Source organism: Furipterus horrens, unplaced genomic scaffold, assembly GCF_987537825.1.
Source record: "Furipterus horrens unplaced genomic scaffold, mFurHor1.1.pri manual_scaffold_13, whole genome shotgun sequence".
Classification (NCBI taxonomy): Eukaryota; Metazoa; Chordata; class Mammalia; order Chiroptera; family Furipteridae; genus Furipterus; species Furipterus horrens.
Window position 1 is genome coordinate 18615342 of NW_028327183.1, and position 26646 is coordinate 18641987.

The 26646-nt window shown below is 49.0% G+C and overlaps 1 protein-coding gene across 1 annotated transcript; it reads right to left on the bottom strand.

Moving 5' to 3' along the window:
• Positions 1-89: 89 nt before the first annotated feature.
• CALB2 (calbindin 2) lies at positions 90-26443 on the bottom strand. Its single transcript, XM_090260521.1, has 11 exons — positions 26275-26443; positions 15643-15719; positions 13050-13139; positions 10173-10253; positions 6903-6959; positions 6290-6367; positions 5776-5831; positions 5445-5484; positions 5207-5260; positions 4363-4434; positions 90-790 (listed from the first exon to the last, which is right to left on the bottom strand). The coding sequence occupies exons 1-11, from the start codon at positions 26366-26368 to the stop codon at positions 674-676; spliced, it is 816 nt and encodes a 271-aa protein (XP_090116647.1). The 5' UTR covers positions 26369-26443; the 3' UTR covers positions 90-673.
• Between the last annotated feature and the right edge of the window lie 203 nt (positions 26444-26646).

A 26646-nucleotide genomic window follows, 5' to 3' on the forward strand; every position in this document is an offset into this window, starting at 1 on the left:
GGGGAGCCTGATGTTCTTCCTCACCCATGTGAGTACATGGGTCAAGCAGAGCTGCTAGCTGCAGAGAGAAGTTGACCACGTGACCAGAATGGGGTGAGCAGAACATTTTCATTTTATTGTCTGTAAACTCTTCTTTGGTAAACAAGAAGACAAGAAACCCAAAGACAAAAGGAGCATGCTGAGTCAAGAAGACAAGGCAAGGACTGGTGCCCTCCACAAACAGGAACTTGGAGAAGACAGCTATACCATTAGCAAGGTGGTGGATGGAACTTGGAAGTTTGGGGTGGGTGGTGGCATGGGGGAGGGGAGGAGGGGAGCAGGTGGGAAGGGTCCACTCTATTGGACACAGAAGCCTAAATCATACAGCAAAATGAGCTCATGCATCACAGCAAAAAGAATCAGGGAACTTCCACTGTGCCCTGCCCACCTTCCATGGTGCCCCACTGCAGGCAGAGCGGTGTGCCTGGTCAGGTGAGGGTGGGGTTGGAGGGACGCCCCGGGAGGCCCATCAGCAGCCCATCCTCTGTCTCTTTTTCTGCTCTGCAGGCTGGTAGATGCAAGTTGCAGGGGCGGGGTGGGAGAGGAGTGCTCATGACCTCCTGGTCTGGGTAGAAGTGTCAGGGCAGCAGGGGTGGGGTTTGGGGGTGGTGGAGAAGCAGTCCCTATTCCCCCTTTACATGGGGGGCTCGCTGCAGAGGACAATCTCCAGGTCCTTGCGGTAGAGCTTCCCCGCCTCGGCCAAGGACATGACACTCCTTTTGTAGTTGGTGAGCTCTTGGATACTCATGTCCTAGGGGACAGAGAGGGAGGATAAGAGCAGGCCCAGCGGATGGCGCCACCCAAATGGCCCACCTGCTCATTCACAAACACACCCAATGGAGACTTTCTTTTATCCTGTCACAGTGCAAGTGGCTTAGAGGAATACAAAGCATGGATTTTGGAATCAGAAAGACCCGGGTTAAAATCCTCTTTCACTTACTGGCTACATTGCTTTGGGGAAAGGATTCAACTCGAGTCTCAGTTGCCTCATCTGTAAAATGGGTACACTAACGGTACCTCCCCCACTGAGGTGTCACGATGATTAAATGAGGGAATGAATGTAAATACCACTTAGCTTGCTTGGCACTTGACACAGAGCATGTGCTCCAAAAAACGGTAGCTATTGTGATGACAGCCATTATCTGTGCCAACTTCTAGAAATTCATCCACCACATGAGGCCTCCACTTCCTCAATCTGTGTCCCTGCAGGTGAGGAAGAGGATGCCAGGGAAGCTCCCTAGTCTTGTCTCCAGGCCTCTGGACCACACTTCCCTAAGCCTCACCCATTTAAACAGAATTCTATCTCCTGTCTGCTACAGCAGGAAAGCTCAGGAGACTACTTGCTGTTCCCTGGCTTCTTGAGGCCTTCAGAGGCCACTAAGACAGGTGACCCATGAACTTATGCCCATAGTCTCATAGCACATGGAGGCCAACGTTAAACAGCACAGCAGCGCTTGATATGCCTTACGGTGAATACAGGCCCACCTCGCTTTATTGGGGGGGGGGGGATGTGGGGTGTGTGTGTGTGTGTGTGTGTTACAAATTAAAGGCAAGACTGTGTGTGTGTGTTTGTGTGTGTGTGTTACAAATTAAAGGCAAGACTCTCCACCAGCAAAAACGTCATGACTCACTTTATTGAGATGCTTGCTTTTTTTGTGGTGGTCTGGAACTGTACCAGCAATATTTCTGACGTATGCCTGTACTTGCTTTATAGTAATTGCTTTGGATGCAAATAACCAGTGGGTCTGAAATATAGCAAAGTCATCACCAACCTTGAAAAAATCGCTTCATCAACTGTCTTTTTTTCTTTCTATCCTCCCTGTCTTCCTTCCTTCCTTCCTTCTCTTCTTCCTCTCCCCTCCCCCTCTTTCCTTCCTCCACCTCCTTTTGTATTGAAAATGTCCACAGGTATTTTTTAAAAAATAATTCTCCTTCCAGGCTGATGGGTCATTACCCTCATTCTGCTAATGAGAAAACTGAGGTGTAAAGACAAAGGTATGTACTAAAAGATTGGACAAACTCACAGCCATAAATATCCTTAGTCCCGAGTCCTGAAGTCTCTTTCTTTACCTGGCTCACCTGTCTTCAGTCACCTCTTTTTTCAGTGCTCAAAGGTCAGGCTTTGTTTTGCATTGTTTCAGGACATTCCCTCATGTCACTGATTCCTGATTTTGTGCTACCACCCAACCCAAAGGCACTTTGCAAGCACCTCCCGCTTTGGCGGACATCTTCCCTACAGTTGTGAAGTCCCCTAACTCATAACATTGGGGCGCGCCTGATTAGGAACCAAGGAAGGGACCCCAAGTATTAACTCCCAGCTTGAGCAGACACCCCTCTTCCCCAGTTTAGTGTGGCATCAAGAGTCAGCAGCATCCAGGGAGGGGTTGCTTACTTCCTATGTCTAAAAGCTTTGTTGGAAACTGGGCAGGCCTTGCCTGAGTTGCACTTGCCGTAGGTGTGCTAAGATATATTGAAGTTTAGTCCCGTCAGCCTATCCCTCAGGAGCCTCCACCATTATTCTGCTCAGAAAACAGATTGCAGCTCAAAATGGGGCATGCATCTGCCATGTGGGTTCCCCCAAAATAACCTTTCCCTCGCCAACTCACGGGCTATTATTTACAGTCTCACAGCTCTCTCTCCACAGATGCATTCTCTGGATCCCCGGGTGCCAAATCTGAAGCTGCCTACAGGTGGAAGGCTCCCAGGTAAACAACTTTATGAGTAGCCTTGTTTTCTAACCTTCAACACCTGAATCTTTCTTTGTTTCCACATCTCAGGTGAACCTGTGTAGCCGTATGAGTTGTCTTTGGTGGTATTCAAGAAAGAGCCTAGTCAGGGCTGACCAGGAAATTTAAGTCGCTCCAGAGAATTAATGCATGCCTTCAGGGTCCATCAACCATGGGCGTAAGGCAGGGCCACATGGGGAATAATTTGCCTCATTAATACAGTTACAGTTAAAGATATTTTCCATTATGATGCCCAACTTTCCTTGGGTACATAAAAATACATAAATAAGTTTCTCCAAGAATTCGGTGCCAGGAAAGTTTGCCACGTTCAAACACTTGATGAGTATTTTCTTCTTCCTAGGAAAAATTATTTTCTTCCTTTTTCAAAAAGCAATTGTAGGTAACATCAAGAAAAAAATAAACCTAGGATGAAGGAAATGAAGGATGATATTCAGGATAAAGATAAAGCGGTCAGGAAGCAATCAGAAAGGGAGACAGACTCAGAGGAAGCAATGAATCTTTTTTCCCCAGAAGTCGAGCAGTAAATTTAGCTCTTGCCTGACAGCCAAGGCAGTTAGACAATGCAAGATATTAGAGTGTTCATCTCCTAATTAAAGAAAGCCGCAAACCCTTTTGCTCAGAGGAAGACATTTTCCAAGGTGTGAAGAAGGACAGCTTCAAGGGGTTAGGTGGGACAGGTTCTTATCCTGGGCAGGAGCAGAGCCCACGGAGCTGCCTGGGGTCTGTCCAATAGGCGACAGGCGAAATAAAGGAGTTTAATCTCCGTCTTTTCTTTGAGGGGAACAAATGCTTCCGTGGCTCCTTTTAGCTCCTTGCCCAACTCCAGATTCTATAGTGAATTGATTCAAGATACCCTCATCTACCAGTGGGCTCTGCTATCCAAAGTCTCTCCTTCTGTAAAAACATAGTTTTTTGTTTTTGTTTCTGGCAATGTGGCTGACACTTCCACGAACCAGGCCAGTCCCACCTGCCCTCGCCTCATCATGGCATCATTCACAACAGCCTAAGTGCCACCCATAGGTGAGCGGATAAACAAAGTGTGGTGTCGACACACCGTGGAATATTACTCAGCCTTCAAAAGGAAGGGAATTCTGACACATTCCATGGAGCAGTTGAACCCTGAGGATGTTATGCTAAGTGAAATAAGCCAGCCACAAAACAAACAAACAAATACTGTATGATTCTACCTATATGAGGCACCTAGCGTTGCCAAATTTATAGAGACAGAGGTAGAATGGTGGTTGTTGCCAGGGGCTGGGGAGTTGTCATTTAATGAGCATAGAGTTTCCATTTTGCAAAATGAAGAGAGTTCTGGAGATGGATAGTGGTGATGGTTGCACAACATCATGAATGCATTTGATAGCGATGGACTGTACACTGAAATATGGTCAAGATAGTAAATTGTTTTATGTGTATTTTACCACAATTAAATATAAAAAGAAACATAAACCAATCAACCATAACAAGGCTTTGTTGTGGCTGATCAGAGGGGAACGAAGTGCACTCCATGGCGCTCCTTTCCACCCCTCGCTCAAAAGCCCCCCATCACCCCAGGCCCATGCACTCGGTTGCTCACCTTCTTGTTTTTCTCATACAGGTCCTTCAGGAGGGCATCCAGCTCATTCTCATCAATGTAGCCACTTCCGTCCTGATGGGGGCGGGGGCGGAGAGTCAGCACAGAGCTAGAACTCAGGCCCCATGACCACTGACTTGGCCTCTTGCTTTCCCCACCCATTCATTCCAGCCTTCCCCTTAGTTTGGGCTAAAGGAGGTGTTCAGATGGTGCGACACCAAAACGACAAGTCGCTTCTGACTTCACCAGTCAATGCAGGAATGAGACAGTTCAGGGCAAGTGTTTGGTAGCCTTTCATTCTGGTGTTTCCACTTACTTTGAAAATATAAGTGAGGTTCAGGGAGCATTTAGCTAACTGAGTGTCCCATCCCATAATAAGATGTCAGGATGAACACAGGGGCTATCCGAAGCTTACCACCAACCCTTTGGTTATAAGAAAGACCACTGGAGTCACATGGGCAGGGGGCAGCTATGGGAGGGGTGATGGGTGCTACCCTCTCATCCCCAATGTCCTAGAGAAACAACTGGCATCATGACCTGACACCAGGAGAGCAGTACTGTGCCCCCAACAACCTAATGACACCAGTTCTGAACAGAACTCTCTACCATGAACTATTCTATACTTTTAAGGAACCAAAACCTTGGGTCCCACATGCCATGGATTGCAATGACATTTATCTTCTCAGAAGATGCTGTGAGAATCAAAAGGGACAGGAAGAAACCACACAGCCCAAGCTGCCCCCTAATGGCTCATCTATTCCTAAGGACGAGGTGGAGCCATCTGGCCGGGGACTGCCCTGGGGATGGGATCTCCTCCGCTTCCAGCCCTCACTGTCGTCCATCTTACCTTGTCGTAAAATGTGAAAATGGCGTTGAACTCCTCTGAGGTCAGCTTCATGCCCTGGAAGGCCCAAGGTATTAAAGAGAGAAGCAAAAACTGTGTGTGTGTGTGTGTGTGTGTGTGTGTGTGTGTGTGTGTGTGTGTGTGTGTGTGTGTGTTGGGAGTGGGGTGCAGGAGGCTGGAAGGTGAAGCTCAGGCGGTTAAAGGAAGGGAGGAACCAAGAAAAGTGAAGTGGCTCTTTTACCTGAAATTTAAGCAAGAAGTTTTCCTGTACAGGCAAGAGTCTGGAAGAAAATGTTAGAGCAGAGATTAGGAGGCAGAGCAGAGGTGAACGACTTGCACCAGTAGGGATGCAGAACCAGAGTCTCTAGTTATGGAAACAACCTCTGAGCTCTTAAGAATCTGGAGTTAGTGGAAAGTTCTCAAGAGGGAGAGAGACACATGGAGGTGTTGACCTTCAGGATTCTATCTAGCTTTGTTTTGAGCTTCAGGAGACCTGACCTGTCGCCTTTTCCACTGCTGGGTCTTAGAGGTAGGGATCTCAGAGGACACTGGGGTCGAGAGCAGGCACGTACCGGGACATCTCTGAGAGGCCCAGTTTGCCATCGCCATTCAAGTCAAACATCCGTAGCTGTTGGGGACAGAAAGAGGTGTTTGGGTTATTTGCTTTGACCTTCTCTCATGTGGGACCTCACTCTGCCATCCCCTTCTGCTCCTGCCTCCTCTGAGGTCACCTGGAGCCCAGGGACCAGCATGGTCTCAATTGATCCCTGAGGAGACAAAAGGGACGCGGTCACTGCTCCTCTCTCCTCCCCCCAGGGAGAAGGCTGTAGAGGACAGCAGGCCAGCACCAAAGGCCCAGCCTCTCCAAGCTTATCCTCTCTAGAGCTGTGGAGGTTGTCATGGAAACAGATGCTCCTGGTCTCAGTACCGCAGAGAGAGGCTGTGTGGGGCCATGAGCTGGACTCCTTTTTGCCAGATGCCACTAGGAGTCACTTCACCTGGGCCCAAAGAATCAGCCAGCAAAAGACCCTGCAAACCAGAATCCCATTGGCTTGGGGCCCCAGTCCTGCACCCCTGACCACTCACTATGGTTTGGGTGTATTCTTGGAGCTTGGGTTCATCATACGGCCGATTGGCCTTCTTCAGCAGGTCGGACAGGAATCCCTGGAATACAAAAGGCCTCTTCAGAGCTCCTGACTCAGCCCATCCCTCATTCACTTAGTCGTTTGTGCATTTATGTAGTTTACATCCCTCATAATTCCTGAAATGCTTGTGGAGTTACTTTGGAGGCCTGCAGGTGGCTCCTTGGAGGCAACCTCACCCTGCAGGAAAGGCAATAGCTCTGGCTCTGGCTCCTCAGAGCCCAGGACTCAGGGCTAAGCAGTGCCTGGGGTCATTGGTCCCAGAGGAGCATAGGGATAGATGTACAAGCCAGAGGGCCACCCTCTGGGATTGCCTTGAGGATGCCTGGCCTGGGTACTGTGTGCAGAGGAGTGGGGTTTGTTTGAAGTCTCTGGCCCTAGAGCTCCATGTTACTGATTTCACATGGCTGCCCTGAGCCAGACCCGCGTCTTCCCAAATTGGCCAAAACCTGAGTTCCTCACCCAACGTCTCCTTTCCCAGGTTCCATAAACCACCATCAGTCTGGCCCCAGCCCCCTTCTCTGCGCCCTCTACACCCTCCCCAAGGCCCGTCCTACCTTGAGCTCATTGGCTTCAATGTAGCCACTTCTGTCCGTGTCATACTTCCGCCAGGCCTGCAACGGGAACGCCACCCTATTCGCAAGGACCTCCGACCTCTGTAAGCCTCCCTCCAGTCCCCTCTAATACCAGCCAAGTCTTGGTATTCAAGACTCTTACAGTGAGGTGAGGGCATGGAGATGGTCTGGCCCAGTCCCTGCCATGTCGCTGATGAAGATATGAGGGCAGGTGCCGTGGCCAAAGTCACAGAGCAAAGGAAGAAAACTACTGGGGCAAGGTCTCTTTTGGGATCATCCCCTAACCAGGGTTACAGTTTCTAAGGCAGCAGCTTCTACCAGGGCGAACACTAGGACCTGGCGGATCTCATTTTTGCTGAGTATATAGGGTGTCCTTTTACTGCCCTGGAAGCTTCTCGTTTTCTGGGTGGGGAGCAGGGGTAAGGACCCTCTGGAAGGGACAAAAACAGGCTTTGATTACTCTTTGCTGTGCCCCCTCCTCCATCCCTGTAGCACGAGGCGTATGGCTGCACTGCCTGAGGGGGAAGAGAAGTGGTAGTATCATCAGTGTTTGGACCAGCCCATGCCACTCCCACCTTTCTGATAAAAAGCATTCTGTTTTTTCTTCTTCTTTTTCCTTCCTCCCTCCCTCTCTCCCTCCCTCTCTCCCTCCCTGTCTTTCTCTCTCTCTCTTTAGGAAACCACCCCTCTCCCATGCTCAATCCATATGGTTCAAGAAGGGGTGGCCGCGTCTTCAGAGATAGGCATGTATGTGACCTAGCTTCTTGATGACTGGTCCCTTCCTGCATCCTGTCCCACACTGGTTCTGGGCCCTGATCTGAGTTCCGATTATTGGGTGTACATGTTGGGTCCCTGTGAGGAGCCAGGGCACTGCCTGCTGACTGCAGCATCTGGGGGACAAAGAGAAGCAGAGCTTCAGCAGGTGACATGGGTCTCACTGTCCTCCTTCCTCTCTGTTCTGGCCATCTGAGCAGGAGCAGGCATGACACGGGAGAAACAAGGAAAATTTGTTGTTGTGGCTTTAAAATAGCCACACATTCTTCACTCCTTTCCAAAGGTAGAGTGTTAGTCCTCCTCCTTGAATGTGGGCTGGACTTAGTGACTGGGCTCTGATGAGCCCTGTATGGCAGATATGACAGTGTGTGACATCCAAGACTAGGTCACTTGACTGGGAAAAAGGCAGGCAGCCCCTAGATTGACTAAAAGGAGGATAACCTGAAGGGAATCCAGTCTTTGCACAGAGCAAAGCATCTGGCCACTTTGGGGAGTCAGATGATCTCAGCAGGCCTGACCTCACCTCTCCGCTTCCCCTCCCTCCCTGGGTCCCCCCCACCCCCACTCCCACCCCCACCCTTGTGTCCCCATCTCCACTTCTCTGCCCCTCCAGCACTTTGCGCTGCTCATCCATCAGCGGGTCATTATTCTCTTCCCATTCAAGGAAAAGAGTTCAAGAAGCCTGGGCTTTGTGAAATCTCAGAGAAATCCCGAGGTTACACTAAAATTAGAAATTAAAATGTGCTGAGCAGCCAGATGGGAGCTGACAGCACAAGCCTTTCAGGGCTACTGAGGGACCGTTTCATGTTTCCAGCTGACAAAAATGGAACCCATGGACCAGCCCAAGAGGGGATGGCAATGCAGGATTGTGGGGTCCTAGGAAACTTGGGTGGTGTTGGCTCGGCAGTTATGCTGGGACTTAAAACACAAAGGCAGGTAAGAATATGGAGTCAACTACACAGAACCCACTAATTCGGAGAGAGGGAGGGAGAGAAAGAAAGAATTTCCCCCTCCTCTTTAAGCCATTCTGCCCCCGTAAGCTATCATCATCCCCATTTTCCAGAAGAGAGGTGGCACCGAGGCCGCCTTTGGCTGTCTCCCCATCAGGAAAGGAGCAGTCAGGCATAACGCTCCCTTTTCTATCGACAGAAAAATTGCTCTCACAACAACAGCACCCTGACAAGTTTAAAGTGTATGCAGACATTTCCCCCTAGACGGGCAAGAGAAGGAGTAAGAACAGAATCCAGAATGTCAATTACCAGCCTATGGAATTTTGCCATCTTGAAAAACTGGAGAAAATCCTTTAAAGCACCATAAAATTAAATCCTTATCTGATGCTCAGGCAAGCTGCCACTTAAAAAATGACTCTTCAGCCCTGAGAATAGGTTATTTCTCACCGACTTTCTATCCATATGAGGAGAACTCACTGCGTGTGGGTTTGGGGGCTGGCTCTCTAGTGGTTTTAGGCAGTGACTCACAGAGAGGTGGTTACTGGTGGCTGGAAATATATTTAACATGATGAATGGCAACTCAAGTCAAACCGAAGGCCAGTCATCATTTATCCTAGCAGGCTGTGTGTGTGTGTGGGGGGGGGGGGTATGGGTTGAATTTTACTCCGAGGGACACATACATTGAATAGCCAGGGTGCAGAGCCCCAGAAAAATAGCAAGAAAGAATTGATTGGTGACTTGCTCGCCATCAGGATTAGTAATATATTTGGTTGAACCAAATGGAATTTCCAATTTTTGTAAGTAAAACATGATTAAATATCAGCAATTTCATATGATTCACCCTATTGGTTGAATATTAATCAAAAGACACTTGAGTTTGGATGTCCTCTTTCATGTGATCCAAGGAATTTCTATTGCAAAGGTGGCAATGCCCATTTAAAAGGGGGGTGGGCAACAAAGCCCAGACCACAGTCAAAGATCGAACCTGGAAGATACTAGAAACTGGAATTCTCGCTGGGCTTTTCCAGTTTTAGGCTGGTACCTAAATCTATCCTTCCCAAGCCTGCTCCTTGGAACTCTGACCTTGAGGGATACTAATGGCACTGGGTGAGAAGAAAGTATGGGTGACCACAGAGCCAGACCACATGAAACAGGCCTCTTTACTGCCGGATTCAGAGCCCATAGTACGCAAATGTCTGTGACAAATCCCCAAAGGGGAGCGAGAGCATTTACATAGCAGTTCCCAACTGTACTTGACCTAGGCTTGCCTCTCACCTGATTCCCCACACTTTACTGTACACACACGTCACATGAGGATCTTGTTAAACTGCAAATTCTGATTCAGTGGGTTGGGGACTCTGCATTTCTAACAAGCACCCAGGTGACGGTGATGCTGCTGCGGCTGGGCCATGGACCGCACTTTGAGTTGCGGACCTCTAAGGGGTTTAGCGTCTCCCAGGGACGGCTCCCAGGCATTCAGGTGGGCCTGGCTCTGAACACCTGGGGAAGGGCGGCGCCTTGGCCTCACCTCCATGAACTCAGCGCTGGAGCCCACGTGCTGCCTGAAGCACAGAAGGAAGTTCTCCTCGGTGGGCAGGATCTGCGCCAGCTGTGGGGATCAGAGAGTGACAACAGCATTATGGGGGGCTCTGCCAGGGAGCGGAGCAGCCTCCCCTGTAGAAAGGATGGAAAACGGCCAGTGGCAAGGCGGTGTGGGAGTTGCATTTTGCTTCCTTCCCGAGAGCATCATTGTCACCCCAAAACTCAGGGAATGAAGCCGCTGGAGGGACAGAAAGTGGTGCCAAGTACCCAGACCTGAAAGCATATCTAACAGATTATTTCATATAAATAACTTCCTAAAATATGCAAACTAATTTGTGGTTGATGGTTGCTAGCACAGAATGGTCTGCACCGGGCAAAAGGGAACCTTTTGGGGGTGATAGAAGTGATGAATCTTGTTTTGGTGGTGATTATGTGGCTGTCTATAGCTGGGTAAAAATCATGGAATTTTACACTTCAAATGAATTCAATTGGTGCAGTTTAATGTATGTAAATTATACCTCAACAAATATGACTTTAAAAATGCAGTACTCTGATATTTGAAACACACATAATTAAGGGACTAAACAGCACCAACTTATTTTGGCAAAAACAAAAACAAAAAACAATGCAAGTACTCTTGTGCTGCAAAACCTGTTGGCTGCCTACCCACCTGGCCTCCCTGCCTCTCCTGTTTCCAGAATTCTTGGTCACAGGCAAATCCTGATTAGTTTCAGTTAAATATCCTAATCTTACTTCCCTTGCCAGGGATTGGCTTGTGGGTGGTAGGCATGTGACCTAGTCCTGGCCAATAAAATGTGAGGGGAGGTCTTCTGAGAAAACTCCCAGGAAAGGTTTCCTGGCTCTTATGAGGGACCAAATGAGATGAGCTCTGTCTGGATGTGGATGTGGATGTGATGCTTGGAACTGCTGCAGCCAGCTTGCTACCAGCCTGAGGATGAAGCTGTGTTAGGGGCAGAGAACAGAAGCAAGAGAGCTGCAGAGAAGCAGAGCTGGCCACCTGGCCTCCTTCACCTGGAGTCAGCCCTACCCTTGGCCTTTCTCAGTAGGAGCCTCTCATAGTTTAAGCCAGGAGTTGGTAAACTATGGATCATGGTCCAAGTCTGTTAATGAACTTCCATTGGAACATGACCATGTCCATGCCTTTACATACTGTCTGCAGCTGCTTTTTGTGCTGCAATGGCAGAAATGAAGAGTCATGACAGAGACTATATGGCCCACAAACACAAAACATTTATCAAAATCTGGATCCTCACAGAAAAAGTCTGCTGACACAGTCCATCTGAGTCAGGGTTTTCTGAGACTTGCAGCTTAGGCATCTATAATGGATGTTCTCGGTGTCCTTCCACATCCCCTTTAACTAGGCCGGTGGGCCATCCCTCAGTGGCTGTGAAGGATGACCACTAATGGCTCATAGCTACCCCCTGCAGAACTGCCCTTCACCGAACTAGGGCTGCCACAGCCATCCTCCCAATCCACACACACCTGATGTCAGCAGGGCAGGGGGTGGGGTGGGGACTGCATCTAACAACTGATAGGGGTACAAAGGACCATCCCATCTCTTGCCTCAAGATGGGACCAACTCTGGCTCAATCCATATTGCAGAGCTCCCCGTGAGACCCAGCCAAGACTGGGCTCCTTCCTCTGCTCTTTCCTACGGCCCTCCCTCCCTTTCCCTTGAGAGTTCTCCCTCAATAAATCCCATCCGCTCGAATCTCTGTCATCACTGGAATCTCTGCTTCCAGGGCACTCCAACCGTCCACAGGGGAGGAGCTCTGCCCTCATTCCTGTGCTACCATCATCATTCTTGACCGCAGGCCACAGACTGATTGCTAGAGGTGTTTGGTTGGACCTGCACACACATGCAAATGAATATATCTATGCATGAGTGTACGTATGAGTGTGGATATAAACTGTTAAATAAACAAGGATAGACTGAAGTGGCCTTAATGCCTTCATAGCCCAAGAAATCAAACTAAAACTTAAACAAACAGCCAAAACAACCAACCAGACTTTCCCAAATAATGCGACAATTTAAGCTAGAGCCAATCAGATCATTTCCTTGCTTTGCTCCTGCCTCTTCTCCGTAAAAGTCTCTCCCTTAGCTCTTGTTGGTGGAGTGTTCCTAACCATTTCCAGTTTGGCACTGCCCAATTCCAATAGATTTTTGCTAAAAAAAAAATATTAAAAATTTTAATACACTTCAATTTATCTTTTAACAATACGTATAAAGTTATTTACACATGAATATATGTGTATATTACATATAAATTATACATTCTCTATATGATATATATACAGGGGTGGGCAAAAGTAAGTTTACAGTAGTGAGTATGCAAAACACAGAGTTTATTCTTATATTATGATTTATTAGTTATTATATTATTTGTACTATGTCTTGTTCTTCTTAGTATTATTATTTCATATCCTCACTATGATTTATCTTTTAGGTGATGATGGCTGGTAATTTAAGCTACTTTTGTCCACCTGTGTATTATAAAAATTTTGCATTTTTAAAAACGTTGCCTTTGGATGCCTTTAGGTGGGGTGTGAACTCTCCTGGGCCCCACTCTTCCTGCTCCCTGCTCTCTTAATCTGTGCTCGTTTAGAACACCTGTTGGACCCTGAGAGCATTTAGGTCTTCATCCCTGTCTTAGGCCAATGTTTGCTGCTCCTTCCTGTGAGACACAGAAAAAAGTTCTCTTTGTTCAGCCTAAGTGCTGAGGGTGCAGGTGGGGCTTTAAGATCACCACCTCATTTAGATCCTAGACAGGTGCTTGTGTGGGGGAGGCGCAGGTGACACGGCCCTTGCCACGTAGCTCTTAGCCAGGACAGTGGGACTCACCTCCGCCATCTCGATTTTCCCATCTGAGTTCTTGTCATACTTCTGCATGAATGCCTTCATTTTTTCCCCCAAGTTGTCGCTCTTTGACATCTGTGAAAAGAGAAAGGGGGTGGTGGACTTTGCTGCAGGGTCCCACGTGAACCGCAGATCTCTCCCTGTCTTGGTACAGCAGTTGTAGGAGTCATTTCGTGTCCTAGATGCGCAGGCATGGAACCAGGCTGAGCCAGTGTCCTGAGTGGCCAGGGCTGCACCCTTTCCCTTTTCAGCATCCCTCCAAATCCAGTGCTCTCTTCTTTGGGGCTCAGTCACATCATTTTGAAGGAGGAACAGCACATGTGGGCATGCTCTCTACCATGTTATTAAACATGCCCCTCTGCCTTGGAGGTGGATTAAACCACAACCCTTATCAGAAGGGTGAGGCTCCAACCACTCAGGTGTGAGAACTGAGGCCCCAACATTTCACTGCGGCAGCTTTTAATAAAACCAGCTTAACCCTGCACCCCCCCCCTCCAATAGGTTCTAAGCAGTCCACCAAGCAAGGTGGACTTCTTTAAAGACTAACTGGCAATTCCACAATATTTTTCACTCTGATTTTATGCCAGAAGGAATGTGAGGAAAAAGTCTTCATATTGCTGTAGGGTAGTTTGAATCGTCCACTAGATCATACTGACTACCAGAAAGGCAAAGAACTTCAGAAGTTCCTTTAGCCCATGGTTTCCTATCTTAAATGTAAGGCTCTCTTGAAGGTCTCAAACCTTCTCTTGTTTTGGGGTGCTGCCAATTCATTATTTCTATTAATGAACTCTTCCTCATCCCCAATCAATGAGGAATCTACTTGGGCAGCTGATGCCTCTTCTGTGCTTATCTGATGACTTTGGGGAGCACTGTGGTTTTCCTAAGATAGGGCCATGGAGAAATCTATAAATTTTTACTGTCCCTTCTGTTGCTTTTCTCCTTTGGAGCTGGTCTCAATTTGGCAATATTTATTGCTTTAGATTTACAAATGTGCATGGGATGACCCAAGATCATTGTCATCCTTATCACAAATGTGGTCATCCTATTTAATTTTTACAACAGTCCTTGGGAGGCAAGTAGCTTGTCCATTCTATACACAAATGGAGGCCAAGAAGTGACTTTTCTTGAAGTCACCAGTTAGTACTGCCAGAATGTGAACTCATGGCTCCTGCTTCCAAGGTGAATCTTCTTTCTACCATATAATAGCTGCAACCAGTCTGGGATGATATCAGTTGAGATTGTAGTTGACAGACTTGAAAATCACCCCCGATGCCATCTGAGGAAGACAACAACTAAAAGAAGAATTTTGGATTTGAAGCACTTCAGAAAACCATATTCCTTCACCTACTCCATGATCCCAGAATCAGTTGGGAAGCTTGTGTTTTCTGTGACCCAGGCTTCATTATTCTGGCAATGAGGGGTGATGGGGAAGCTGTTTGATAAACCCATAAATCACCTCCATCACTTAGACCCATTGCTTGGACCTCCACATTGGAGTGCTCTCCTGAGCTTTGAACCAGAAGCTCAACGGTGAATTTGTGATTCATCGCCCTAACTGCTCCATAGAGACTTGCTAATTAGTAGTGGATTGGCCAACAGACATGCAGCAGGGGTTGGTAGAGAGACCCCCAAAAGACCCTCAGGAGCTGGGGTAGGAAGTGGGTTTGAGTCTATATATTTGAGAACCAGGCATGGTTCCAATCACCTCACCTTTTCAATATTTTAGATGCTCCTCCAAAAAGCTTTAGTGAATCCCATAGTGCCAGGTTCGCAGGGGGGAACAACATCTGTGTCATTAAGGGGCTGGGACCTGACTTGAAGTCACTTCAGACAGGCTAATAAGGGTGGTCTGACATCTCTGCACACGAGGCCAGCCAGTACCATTGGTTCAGATACCATTCGGAGCAATCCTCCATTGTCCTCTGGGTCCTTGCTGAGGATGCCCACCTTTGTTGGTCTAGGACTGTGGTTTTCTGGAGGGTGGGGGGGTGGACAATTCTGCACCCCCTGCAGGGGACATTTGGTCATATCTGGAGACATTTTTGATGGTCACAACTTGGAAAGAAGCTACTGGCATTTAGTGTGTAGAGGCCAGGGATGCTGCTAATCATCTTCCAATACTCAGGACAGCCTCCCTGACAAAGAATTATTTGACCCCAAATGTCAATAGTGCCGAGACTGAGAGACTCCACTCTAGAGTAAAAGTACTTGATCCCTCCTAAATGTTCACTCTTGAGTCATGACCCCTCTGGGTACCTTATGCTCTGGCCTCTTCACTATGAAAAGATACTTTTTATCTACATATACACAGACACAAAGCTTTGCAGTTTTGAGGGGTTCAGAAACCTGTTGTCCATTCATACCCCTCAATCCCAGACACCCAGTGGTACTGAGATAAGGTATTCTTTTTAGGGAATATTCCACTCAAAAAAGAATCCTTACAAATAAAAGAACTCTACGGGTCAAGACCAGAGCTGTTGGGCCTGCTGATGGGCTGCATAACTTGGGACAGACACTGCTCAAAGCCATGGTCAGGATGACAGGAAATCCTAAACATCAGAGAGAGGGTTGGGCTTACCATGCCAGAGCCTTTTCTTGCCTTCTCCAGCTCCTGGAAAAAGTTCTCTAGTTCTTTGCCTTCAATATACCCATTCCCTGCAAAGATAGCAAAGAAAAAAAAAAAGCACTTAACCTCAGAGCTAAATAGTTAAGACCAAGGCGGGGTATGGTGGGGAAGTGGGGCTTTACGAACTTCTCACTGGTCAACAAGCAGGTGTCTGGCCAGCTCTGGACTGTTAAGGATGCAGGTTCTGCCCTCAGGCATTAGCAACTGTAGAGATCAAAGGTCAATAACTGTGTGTCTTTGAGGTACACAGTCAGTAGTCAGAGCACACTGGGAGGAACCAGCATCTGGGCCAGCACCAGAGATGATCAGAAGCTGCAAGCTTCCATAACCAGCTGGGCAAACAGCAGGAGCTGGAGATGTGACAGGGGACAGCAGGTCATCAGCATCCAGGTTTGTCAGCAGGTGGCTGGCCCTAGTCACCTGAATGAGGTCAGAAGCAGAACTTGCGTCTCTTGGGTTGAAAGGTGTACAGTCGAACCTCGGTTCTCAAACATCTCTCATCCCAAATAATTTAGTTCTTGACCAAGTTGTTCATGGAAAAATGTCTCCATTGTCAAAAAAACTTTAGTTCTTGACCTGACAACAGGTTCATGCTGATACCTGTATGATTGGTCATGCATTTCTCAGGCGATAAAGGAGAGAATGAGTGACTACGAGTATGATTTGGCTTTCGGACAAATTGCTTCTCGAACAGCCTTCTGAAATGAATTAAGTTTGAGAACCGAGGTTCCATTGTTCTGAATTGAAGAGTGAATTCCTGAAATCCATGCCCACCTGGAACCTCAGAAGATGACCTTATTTGGAAATAGGCTTTTTGCCGCAATGCAATTATTTAAAATGAGGTCATACTAGATTAGGGTGGGCCCTAAATCCTATGACTGATGTTCTTATAAGACAGCCAGGTGAGAACACAGATGCACCGGGAAGAAAGCCATGGAGGACAGAGGCAGAGACCGGAGTGAGGCATCGCCAAGCTAAGGAGCACCATGGACTGCTGGTCACCACTAGAGGCAGGAGAAAGACACAGAATACACTGCCCCTCAGAGCCTGGGACAAATGCTGCTGACACCTTGAGTTTGGACTTCTAGCCTCCGAACTGTGAGTGAATAAATGTCTGTTGTTTTAAGCCACCCAGGTTGTTGTGCTTTGTTTTGGGAGCTCCAGGAAACTTATAAATAAGGAAAGACTGAAAAGGAAAAGGCAGGGATCTCTCCTGTGGAATAGGGGTGCCCGAGAGGGTCGGCCACAGGATTAAGTATAGGGGAAGCAACCCCCGGCAGAGTGATGAATATCTGAGGTCTATGGACACAGATTCAAATCCTGGTTCTGCTGCACTTACGAGCTGTATAACCTTGGGAAAGTTATTCAACCTGTCTGGATTATTTTAATTAAATGCGATCTTGGATGTAAATCCCATCACCATAAATGTTGGGTTCAATGACCAGACCCTGCATATAAGATGGGAATGAATCTGGATAAAAGGTGCTTTACTTGCAAGATCATGTGAGTAGTGAGAAGTCCTTTAGGTTCTCAAGTCTTGAACACAAATGACCTACAGACCAGGGTGAGCTGAGTCCATGGACAGGGTCCTCTGGTCTGCCACGATGGGGAGGAGGCACTAGTGGGTGGGAAAGCAGAAGGGCCTGAGGCACTGCTCCCAGACTGCTTGCTGTGATTTGGAATCTCCTGGGATCTTTAAAAAATGTGAAGGTCTGGCTCCTACCCCAGACAATTTGATGTCATTGGTTTGGAGTATGAACTAAGCATCGTGGTTTTTTTTATAAAACTCCCCAGATGATTTCCTTGTACAGCAAGGTTTGGAAACCACTGGCCTAAAATCAAGCTCCAAATCTGATCCAAAGCAGTTGAACAAGGTTCTCATGTAGAAGATTCAACTTGAGCAGAAGAGAGGAATGGCAGCTAGCTTGCTTCAAAGGTGAATGGAATTACAAACTAAAAGAAAATAAAGGAGTATTTGCCCTGGCCTTGGTGGGGGCTGTGTGTGTCGGGTGCTTGGAGGGGGATATAAGGGTGGCGTGTGTGTGTGTGGGGGGGTGTTCTTCCCAGAGTGTCCCCCAGCCCCCCACCCTGAGAATTTAGCTTCTTAATAAATAACCTTAGAGACGCCCTCTAGTGGAGAAGATGCCTGATAAATATTGTACCCTAAATATTGTATGGAAAGAATCACATGTGATAAATGCTGTATTTTTGCCTGCAGGGAAAACATGTGATTGTAACTGGGGAATGAGACTTGAGTTTCTCACACCACCCCAGGATAGAGTGGTCATATGTCTTCTAGGGTGTTCCGCAAAGCTCGGGAGAGTTGAAATTTCAGGAGTGCGTGTCTAATAGCCTGTGAGGCCAGCCGGAGTTGGGGAGTAAAGGAGGGGAGAGGAACGAGGAAGAGATTTCTGGTCAAAAAGGAAGTCGTCTGGTTAATTGATGGTAATTCTTGAGTTGGAGGAACCAGTACTTTTTCTCTTCCTGGTCACTCCCTGCAGTGATTTGGCTGTTCTCCCATTTCTCAGGCAGAAAGCTTGAGGTAAGCTCTGGGTCCAGGGGCAGCTTCCACGCCTGAGCCTGGGGTTGGAGGGGCGGCTTGGAGCTTGCACTGAGCATGCATGAAGTGGAGGCCTCCGAGGAAGCCCGAGTCAGGGCTGGTGGACACGTGAGTGAGCGAGCGTCTGTGTCTCACGTCTATTAGGAAGGAGGTGGCAGAAGTGACTGCCGGGGTGGGGCCACCTGGACAGGGTGGCAGGGGAGGCCTCTCTGAGAAGCCCCAGCTACTGGGCAGAGGGAGGAGAAAGGAAAGAGTGAATCAGAGGCAGCGGGAGGGCCCAGGAGCTCGAGAAAGCGCCTCCTCTGGAATCTGGCTTGAGCAGGACAGCGGCAGAGATTCCCAGCGGCTGGAAGAGCCCCTCTCTCCAATTTAGGAGTTCCCTACCCCCCAACCCCCCGCCACCTCCCTGTCACCTCAACAAAGGGGCAGAAATGTGGTTCAGTTCAACAAGCCTTTATTGTTTTGAACCGAACAGGTTAACGTTGTGGCCGCAGCTCAGGGAGCCATAGGCACATTCTAGGTACGGGCCTGCTTTCCAAGAGCATTTAACGACCTACTGGGGTGAGGCAGCCCAACGAGAACGATGTGACTCTACCAGCTGAAGGCACGGGGTGAGAAGCCAGGATTAGATAAGCAAACAGGGAGGGCCTGTAGGCCTGGAAGGGCATCCTCCCCCGCTAGGGGGAAAGGCCTTGCTATTCGACCTCCCTCAGAACGATTTCCTGTCTGTCACTCAGATGGCGCCTATTATCCGAGGCTGGAGTGGAGGACGGCTGGCCTACCTCTTCCAGGGACTTCAGCACTGGGCAAGTGGTTTGCTTTTTCTGTGACCCTCTTAGGGAGTAGAGGGGTGGAGGGTTGAGTGGCCACCAAGCAAAGCTCATGTGGTTGGGTAGCATACGGTTGTGGTTACCATGGCAGTCATCACTCCTAACCTTCGTATCAAACCTATTCTGAGTGGGAGCCAGGGACCCCTAGTCTACCCTTGCTATCATTCTTCACCACCATCATGCCTCAGTTTCCCCCAATTTAAAGTGAAAAAACACTTGTTTACAATTAATCTGATCACAAACGCTTGGGAAGCCTTGACGGAAGGATGCTCTGATCACAGTGGATAGATGCCTACTTGTTTCTCACTGAGACGTGTGTGTACAGATTTTCTGAGAATTGAACAGGAAAGAGGAACCCGGGTAAGAGGTACAATTCTACCATCAGCTCTATGACTGTCCATATGATATGGAGCAAGTCAGTTTCTCTGAGCCTCAAATTCCTGATCTCTAAAATGGGTATAACTATGCCCTTTGTATTTTTTAGGGCTATTGTGAGATCCACACAAGGTAATGTTGCCCAAGCACTCAGGAAAATGTAAAATCTCACTAATTGGAAAGCACTATTTTTATAATCTGTGCTTTTAAGGTCTTCTGAACCAATCAATGGCTGTAAACCCTTAGGCCCAAAGAGTTCCAGCATGACTGCTGTATTTGGAATACTGGTTCTCAGCCCAGACTGTGTTAGAATCACCTGGGAAGCTTTTAAAATAGCAGTGTTGCCTGGGCCCCATCCCCAGAGCTTCTGATTTAATTGATGAGGTGAGCACTTCTCGTGGGCACATTTGCAAGGCTCTCCAGGTGATTCTATTGTGCAGCCAGGGGCAAAAACTGCTTTAGAGCAATGTGTCTCATTTTAAGGTTTCTAAGAATTACCTGGGGGTTTTATTAAAATGAAGATTCTGATTTGGTAAGTCTAGTGTATAAAGGGCTTGTCCTTCCAAGTGTGGTCTGTGGAACAGCAGCATTGGAATCACCTGGAAGCTCGTTAGAAATGCAGAGTCTCAGGCCCCACCCCAGTCCTGCCAAACCAGAATCTGTATTTAAACAACATAGGAACACCAGCGTTTGAGAACTACTGCTTTCTAATGCTTGTGTCTTAGAAAGACTATGCCTTTGGCTTTACATCCAAGGTAAGATTGGGAATTGATGTGAGCCCCGAGGTAGTTAGCTGGGTCTTGTATTGACAAGTGACTCACCTCTGTTGACTTGAGGGGCTTAGACCAGTACTCCCTGAAGTGTGATCCCACTGGGGCCTGACAGTGTCAGCATCACCTGGGAGCTTGTTAAAAAATGGAGATTCTTTTTTTTTTTTTTTTTTTTAATTTGTTATTTTTAGAGAGGAAGGGAGAGAGAGAGAGAAACATTGGTCTGTTGCTCTACCCACTTATGCATTCATAGGATGATGCTCCAATCAACTGAGCTACCCAGCAGGGCAAGAATGCAGATTCTTGGTCCCACCCCAGACCTACTGAATCAGAAGCTTTGGGAGTGAGGCCCAGATATCTGTGGCTTAACAAGCCCTTGTGCAGGCTCAGGTTGGAGAGCGTAGATGCTAGTTGGTATAGCGCTCACCTGTCTGCCTGCCTCTGTTGGTGCATAGTTAAGAGAACGTCAAGGAGGGCAGATAGGCAGTTGCAGATTTCCGCGTTAAGCTGCACAAGAGGCCAGGCCACTGTCTGGCTCTTGGAGTTCAATTCATAAAAAGGCAAACAGCTCTCTGCCCTCCAGCCTGCAGATCCTCTGGGACAGTCAAATACCACTCGTTAAAGGCAGGACATTGGCTTCCTTAGGCTACCCCGATATTAATATCACTGTGCCCAATGCACACCATTTACAAAGGGCTTTCCGCTTCCCACCCCATCTGGTCTTCAGGACTCTGCCAGGTATGCAGTGGCATTACGGACCCCATTTTAGAGGGGAATGGAGGGAAAAGAGTTTCAGTCACAGCTAACAGCCTTGTACCTTCTATTCATCTCAGGGAGGGACTCTGTCCGTATCTGTATTTGTCTTGGTTTCTGTCTCTGTCAGACAGACAGACAGACACACACACACACACACACACACACCCCACCCCCCATACCCCTTCTCCCAGTGGCTCCTAGTGGGGGATCCCAGTGCAAACAGCTACTGGATGGATGTTCAGACACTTGACTTTTAATCTGTTTTTAGGCTGTGCTGCTTCTGGAACAGTGGCTCAGCTCCGGAGCTGGGCTGGGTCCCCTGAACCTGTGGACAGCTGGCAGCCTAATGCTGGGCTGATTCCCAGGCGTGGGCGAGGCCAGAAGGATGGGGCAGATTGGGAGAGAGAGGAGGGGAGACAGCAGAGAGCCAGAGAGGAGGGGAGAGAGCCAAGCCAGAGGCCCCAGATGGGACCGGCTGGGCAAAGGAGGGCGCATGACGCAATGGGCCAGGAGGGCCGCCAGGCCGCGCGGAGAGGCACTGCTCTCGAAGGGCCCCACGCCTGCTCTATTAATTCTGGCCCCTGAGAATTGCAAGAGGTTTCCCCACAGGGTCTCCTTGGCTCTGGCAACCTCCCTGTGGGCATCAACCCGTGAAACCACTGGAGTCCAGAGGGGAATAACCAAGGCCAGCAGACAGGGACGGGATTGTCAGGCTGGTGGCTGCCCTGGCGAGGCAGGCAGAAGCATCTCGTTTGTGAAAATGTGCCTCTGAGGCTGCTTCCCTGGGGGGCCTCGGCTCTTCTCAGACACAGCTGCCTCCCCCTGGCTGGCGCAATCACCCCCCACAGAGAGTCAGGGCACGGGGCTGTGGATCTGCAGACGGCACTCTGCAAGGGCTGGCACGCTATGGACACTCCACGCCAAAAGGCGCTGTTCATGAAACAAGTGGGGAGTTGAGAGGGAGTGAAGGTGGAGGTGGGGCTGGGGTATTTATTCCTAGAGTCTCCCCCAGATGGGGCAGAAGGCTTCCTGACACCATGCCCAAACAAGACACCGGCCCCATGGAGAAACCCTGACAGGGCAGGAAGGAAGCCCATCTCAGACAACTTTGACCTCCTCGAACCAGAACCATCTATCTTCAATGTGTCAAGAAGCAATCATTTTTATAAATCCTGTAATTAGCTCATGAATAGCTTATATCTCATTGTAAACATTGTAGTATTTGTGTAAATACTTAGTATATACCAGATAGTTTGTAACCCAGCTTCCGAGAACCTTCACTTACTACTCCAGCGCCAGCTGCACAGGCCTCTCTCCACCTCTGAGAGGTGCTGCTGTTCAGCTCTCCTCCCCTTCCCCTACCAAGGACAGGAACTCAGCAGTGACTGGAGCTTGGGGAGGGCCTGCCTGGGCACTCGGGTCTGAAGTCTCCCCAGTGGTGGGCGGATTTGGAGGATGGTTCTGTTTTACCATTGGGTGCAGAAGAGATCAAAAGACTGGACAGGGCTTTCCTTGGCCCCTTCTAGTCCTTCTTGTCACTCATTTTCCAAGTCATTAGGGCCCACACAGAGAAGGAATAAGACTCAGTCCCTGTGAGAGGCTTTGAAAGCCCCCTGCATCACCAGGGCCACCTGGATACAGACAGGAGCCCAGAGAGTCTGGGCATATTCCCACACCTGGAGATAGGTACATATATATATATTTCTTTCTGGGGGAGTGGGATAAGTCCCTAAAATTGTTTTCTTTTACATCTTCCTTGTTTTGCTGATTATATAAGAAACACATACTGTTATAAAAATGTCAAACACTGTAGAAATTAATAGAGAATAACAGAAAATGCCTTTTAATTTTACTTTATCTACTTTGCATAGAGAACCACAATTATGTTCTTTTCTTCCAATTAATTCCCAGCATACATGTTTCATTAATGATATAAGTGGGCTCATACTCTAACAGTGTTCTGCTACAATTTTAAAAGTCATAATAATACGTCTTGGACATTTTTCCATGTCAGTACCTCAATTTCATTGGTTGCATAATATTCCACTGTAGAGATTAGCATGATTTATTTCTGTTGCCTAGTGAAGCACATTTCTTCCCAAATTTTCAGTATTCCAAAGACCTCAGCCAGGGAGCCCCTGGTTCACAGAACTCGGCACATGTGCGAGTATTTGTGTAGGACGGAGTCTGGGAGTGAACAGGATTTCTTCTTGGTTCTGGAAGAGAACCCATCCTATTCCTACGCTCTTAGCTGCTTCTCAAGGGCAAAGGTTAGGGCCACAACTTGGCTTTTCATGGACCTCTGTGTGGTCAGAACCACAGAGGGTCAGTGTGAGAAGGTTCCTGACAAAGACATGACCAGGGAACAACAGTAGAGTGAATTCAGACACATAAGGCCACCTAAGGGTCACTCTGAGCAGGGAGGTGACGTGGAAAAGCCACAGCCTCACCCAAGTCATAGGGAGTGTTCGGCTGCTGTCTTTCCTACCTCAGCTTTTGAGGGTCCACATCGGAACCTTCCCAGATCCTTGACCCTGCCTGACACTGTGGCACAGGGGACTAGCAGACAGGTTCCTGCCCACCCCACCTCCCTCACATTTTGCTGAGTGATCTTGCGAAAAAACTGCCTCTTTGAATCCCAATTTCCCCCTCTTCAAATACGTTCCTTCCTTTCTCCACTGAAAGGCTAATGATAATTTTGAAAATAATCTAATTGTGAGTAGTCACCAGGATGATGATTCTTCCTCCTGGTTCGGAATGGACTGGGTTAGGGTCAGAGCCCTGCTCCAGTCCTACAGTCCTCAGAACCCAGTGCCCCCTGGTCTCCTAGTCTCTGTTTACCATGGGTTCCAGGAGGGATGGGGTGGAGGCTCGCTCTCCCTGGTGGCCGTGACTAATTGGGCTCTAGTGAACTAAGCCCTGGGACTCTGCTCTGCAGTCCTCCCAAAGCTCTTGAAATGTGTGAGCAGCAGTGGGACCCAGGGTTGGGAAGAAACCCTAAGATGAAAACAGCAGCCTGAGTTAGTAAGAGGGAGGCCCAGCCCAGACAGGGCAGCGATGCCTCTGCGGTAAGGGGGTGAGCTCCCCGGCAGGTTTTGGTGTTCAAGAGGGGGTAGGTAGGGAAGGTACAGAGCAGGTGGCCCACATCTTAATTCTGGGTCCTTCAGTGGAATTTCAGTTTGGCTATCTCCTCATTTTCCTGAATCATCTCTGTGTTCCCAGGCATTTTAATCCCCCTTGCCTGCCTTCTCTGTTAGGTCCCTGGGTCCTCCATGGGATTGCCCTGCGGCAGTGACCACAGAGGGTAAAGGGACGCCTGGTGGACAAGAAGCAAGCATTTAGCACCCTCTTCACATTGGAGCAAGAGGGAGTCACATGTACAATGGGTTTGGGGGGGGGGTCTTTAAAGACTCTTGAGTCTAGTAGTTTATCTATGCTCCTGCTACACCACGGACCCTTTCCTGGAGTTAAAGAAACTGCCCATCACCTCAGAGACTGGGTCAGGGGCACTTCTGTGAGCAAGAGGGAGGGAAAGCAGGTGTCCAGAGACCCGAGTGAGGAAGAGGCGCTGGCCAGTTACCAGCCCCACCTCTACCTGGCTACATGACCTCGGAGAAGTCACTTCTGTGTCTGTTTCCTCATTTACGCAAGGAGAATCATGATCTGCCCAGCAGGCTCAACAGTGCGGAACTCAAGAAGGTGTGATTGTGTTTTGAAAAGCACAAAGTCTCAGATAAATGTAAGGATTTGCATGATTATCAAGAGCACTTTGGGTTGTCCCCATGAGAATAAGGGGAAAGGAGAACTGTGGAGTTCTCTGTTTATAGCTGACTCATCTGGCAGGAGGCCGGTGGTATAACCTTGGCCACTTGGTAACTTTCCTTGAATCATGCAAGTCTCTGGTGCAGATAAACTGGCAGGAGCATCCCTAGGGAATGTGTTTGGGATTAGAAATACAACCCCCTCCTTAGCCCCATTTTACAGATTTAACCATCTACCCACCCCCTTCAGTAATTCATAGGCAGATCAGGGGTCCTAATGCACATATCACAGGCCCAGTCCTCTGCCCACCCCCAGCTTCCTCAATTAATTCCAGGGGAACAAAACTCACTCATTAGTGTCCCCAGACATTAACCTCTGCCTCTCCAGAGCACTCTGGGCAGAGGACCTCTGTTTAGCCGCCCTCCCCCATGCCCTGCTGAGGTGAGGAAGGGAAGGGGGGAGAATTGAGCGAGCCACTGCCTGATCTTCCCTCTGGCTCCCATACCCCTATCTCAGTCCCAGGATAAACACCCTGAGTCACCACATGCCAATGGTTTGAGATGCTGGAACATTCTGGATGCCCACCCTAGCCAGGACCTCAGAGAAAGACTATCAGATCACTTAATTTTGGGGGAGTGGTGGAGAAAAAGTCCCCAGCAAGATCAGAAGACTCTAAAGAAGGGCCTCCCTTGGTGCCTGAATAGAGACCCTTGGAATCTCAGTGCTGGGAGCCATCTCCAAAGGTCTTTCGGTCCAGTCCTCACTTTTTGGGTGAGTCAATGTCAAGACCACACAGAGCAGAGGGTTGGTCATGGAGGCATTTAAAGTTGTGCTTCCTCCGCCTCTCAGAGATGGAATCACCAAAAGCACCGAGGATTACCACCACAAGGGAACATGCCAGGCAGGCACCCCAGCCCTGCCCCCACCACACCCACTACTGCTGTGTGTAGAACCTCACGCCTGTTGGGGGTGGAAAATGGGCAGTGGAAGCCCAGGGGGTGTTCAGGGCTCCCATACCATTCTCTCGATTCCTGTCCCTCACTCACAGGGCTGAGGAGGCTAAGGGTTTCCTCAGGATCCCCCAGCTTGCCCCAGGATGGTGATGGGGCTAACCTGGTATTCAACAAAAGAGGAACTTGAAAGAAATGAGTGGGCTTCTGAGACCTGTGGCTGCAGCAGCCAAAGGCAGGACTTTACCTTGAAGAGAAAGGCGGGAAGGTAAATGGCAAGGGGGACTCATGGGAGCCTTGCCAGCCCAGGCTTTCTCTCTGGGAAAGCTCCCACTTGCCCAGAATGAGGCTGCAAAAGCCGGTGGGCTCTGTGTCATCTATGTCAGGAAAGAAAAGTTGCTGACAGTTGTCACCAGAGCAGCAGGATGTCTCCCAAACTCAGGACCCCCGACATCAGCAGGCTCTGCAGTCAAAACACCCCCTGGGGCAAAGGTACACCTGCCCACAACAGCCATGCCCCATCCCCTCCACCCCAGGGGACCTGCGGTGGAATGGGCACAGAAGTTGGGAGCTGTACTGACCGTCTGCGTCAAAGTGCTTCCAGATCTCCAGGAACTGGGACGCCGTCAGCTCGGCCAGGTGCAGGTAAGGGGGCTGCTGCTGCGGGCCAGCCATGGCGAGCAGCTCTGAGACCTCAGGCAGCACCGCGCTCTCCCTGCGCTCTCCGCACTTGGCCCGGTGTGAGCGCCACGCTGCCTTTATATAGTCTGGAGGCTGCGCCGCCGCCGGACCGCCAGCAGGGGGCGTGTGCGCCCAGAGAATCGGCCTGGGTTGCTGAGGGGCGGTGGCTGCCCCGGGGCTCCGCCGGGGTTCTCAGCAGGTTGGGAGCAAGTCTGCGCTGAGACCACTCAGAGCCGAGCCAGGGAAACCGAGGTTCTTAGGTGCAAAGGGGA

What these genes read in the sequence shown, in the direction of transcription:
- CALB2 (XM_090260521.1), bottom strand. Translation starts at nt 26,368, where the DNA reads ATGGCTGGCCCGCAGCAGCAGCCCCCTTACCTGCACCTGGCCGAGCTG. An exon ending in CCAGCGCTGAGTTCATGGAG is followed by an intron (nt 6,960 to 10,172) that starts GTGAGGCCAAGG and finishes TTCCCGTTGCAG; the next exon opens with GCCTGGCGGAAGTATGACAC. An exon ending in TTGAAGCCAATGAGCTCAAG is followed by an intron (nt 6,368 to 6,902) that starts GTAGGACGGGCC and finishes TTTGTATTCCAG; the next exon opens with GGATTCCTGTCCGACCTGCT.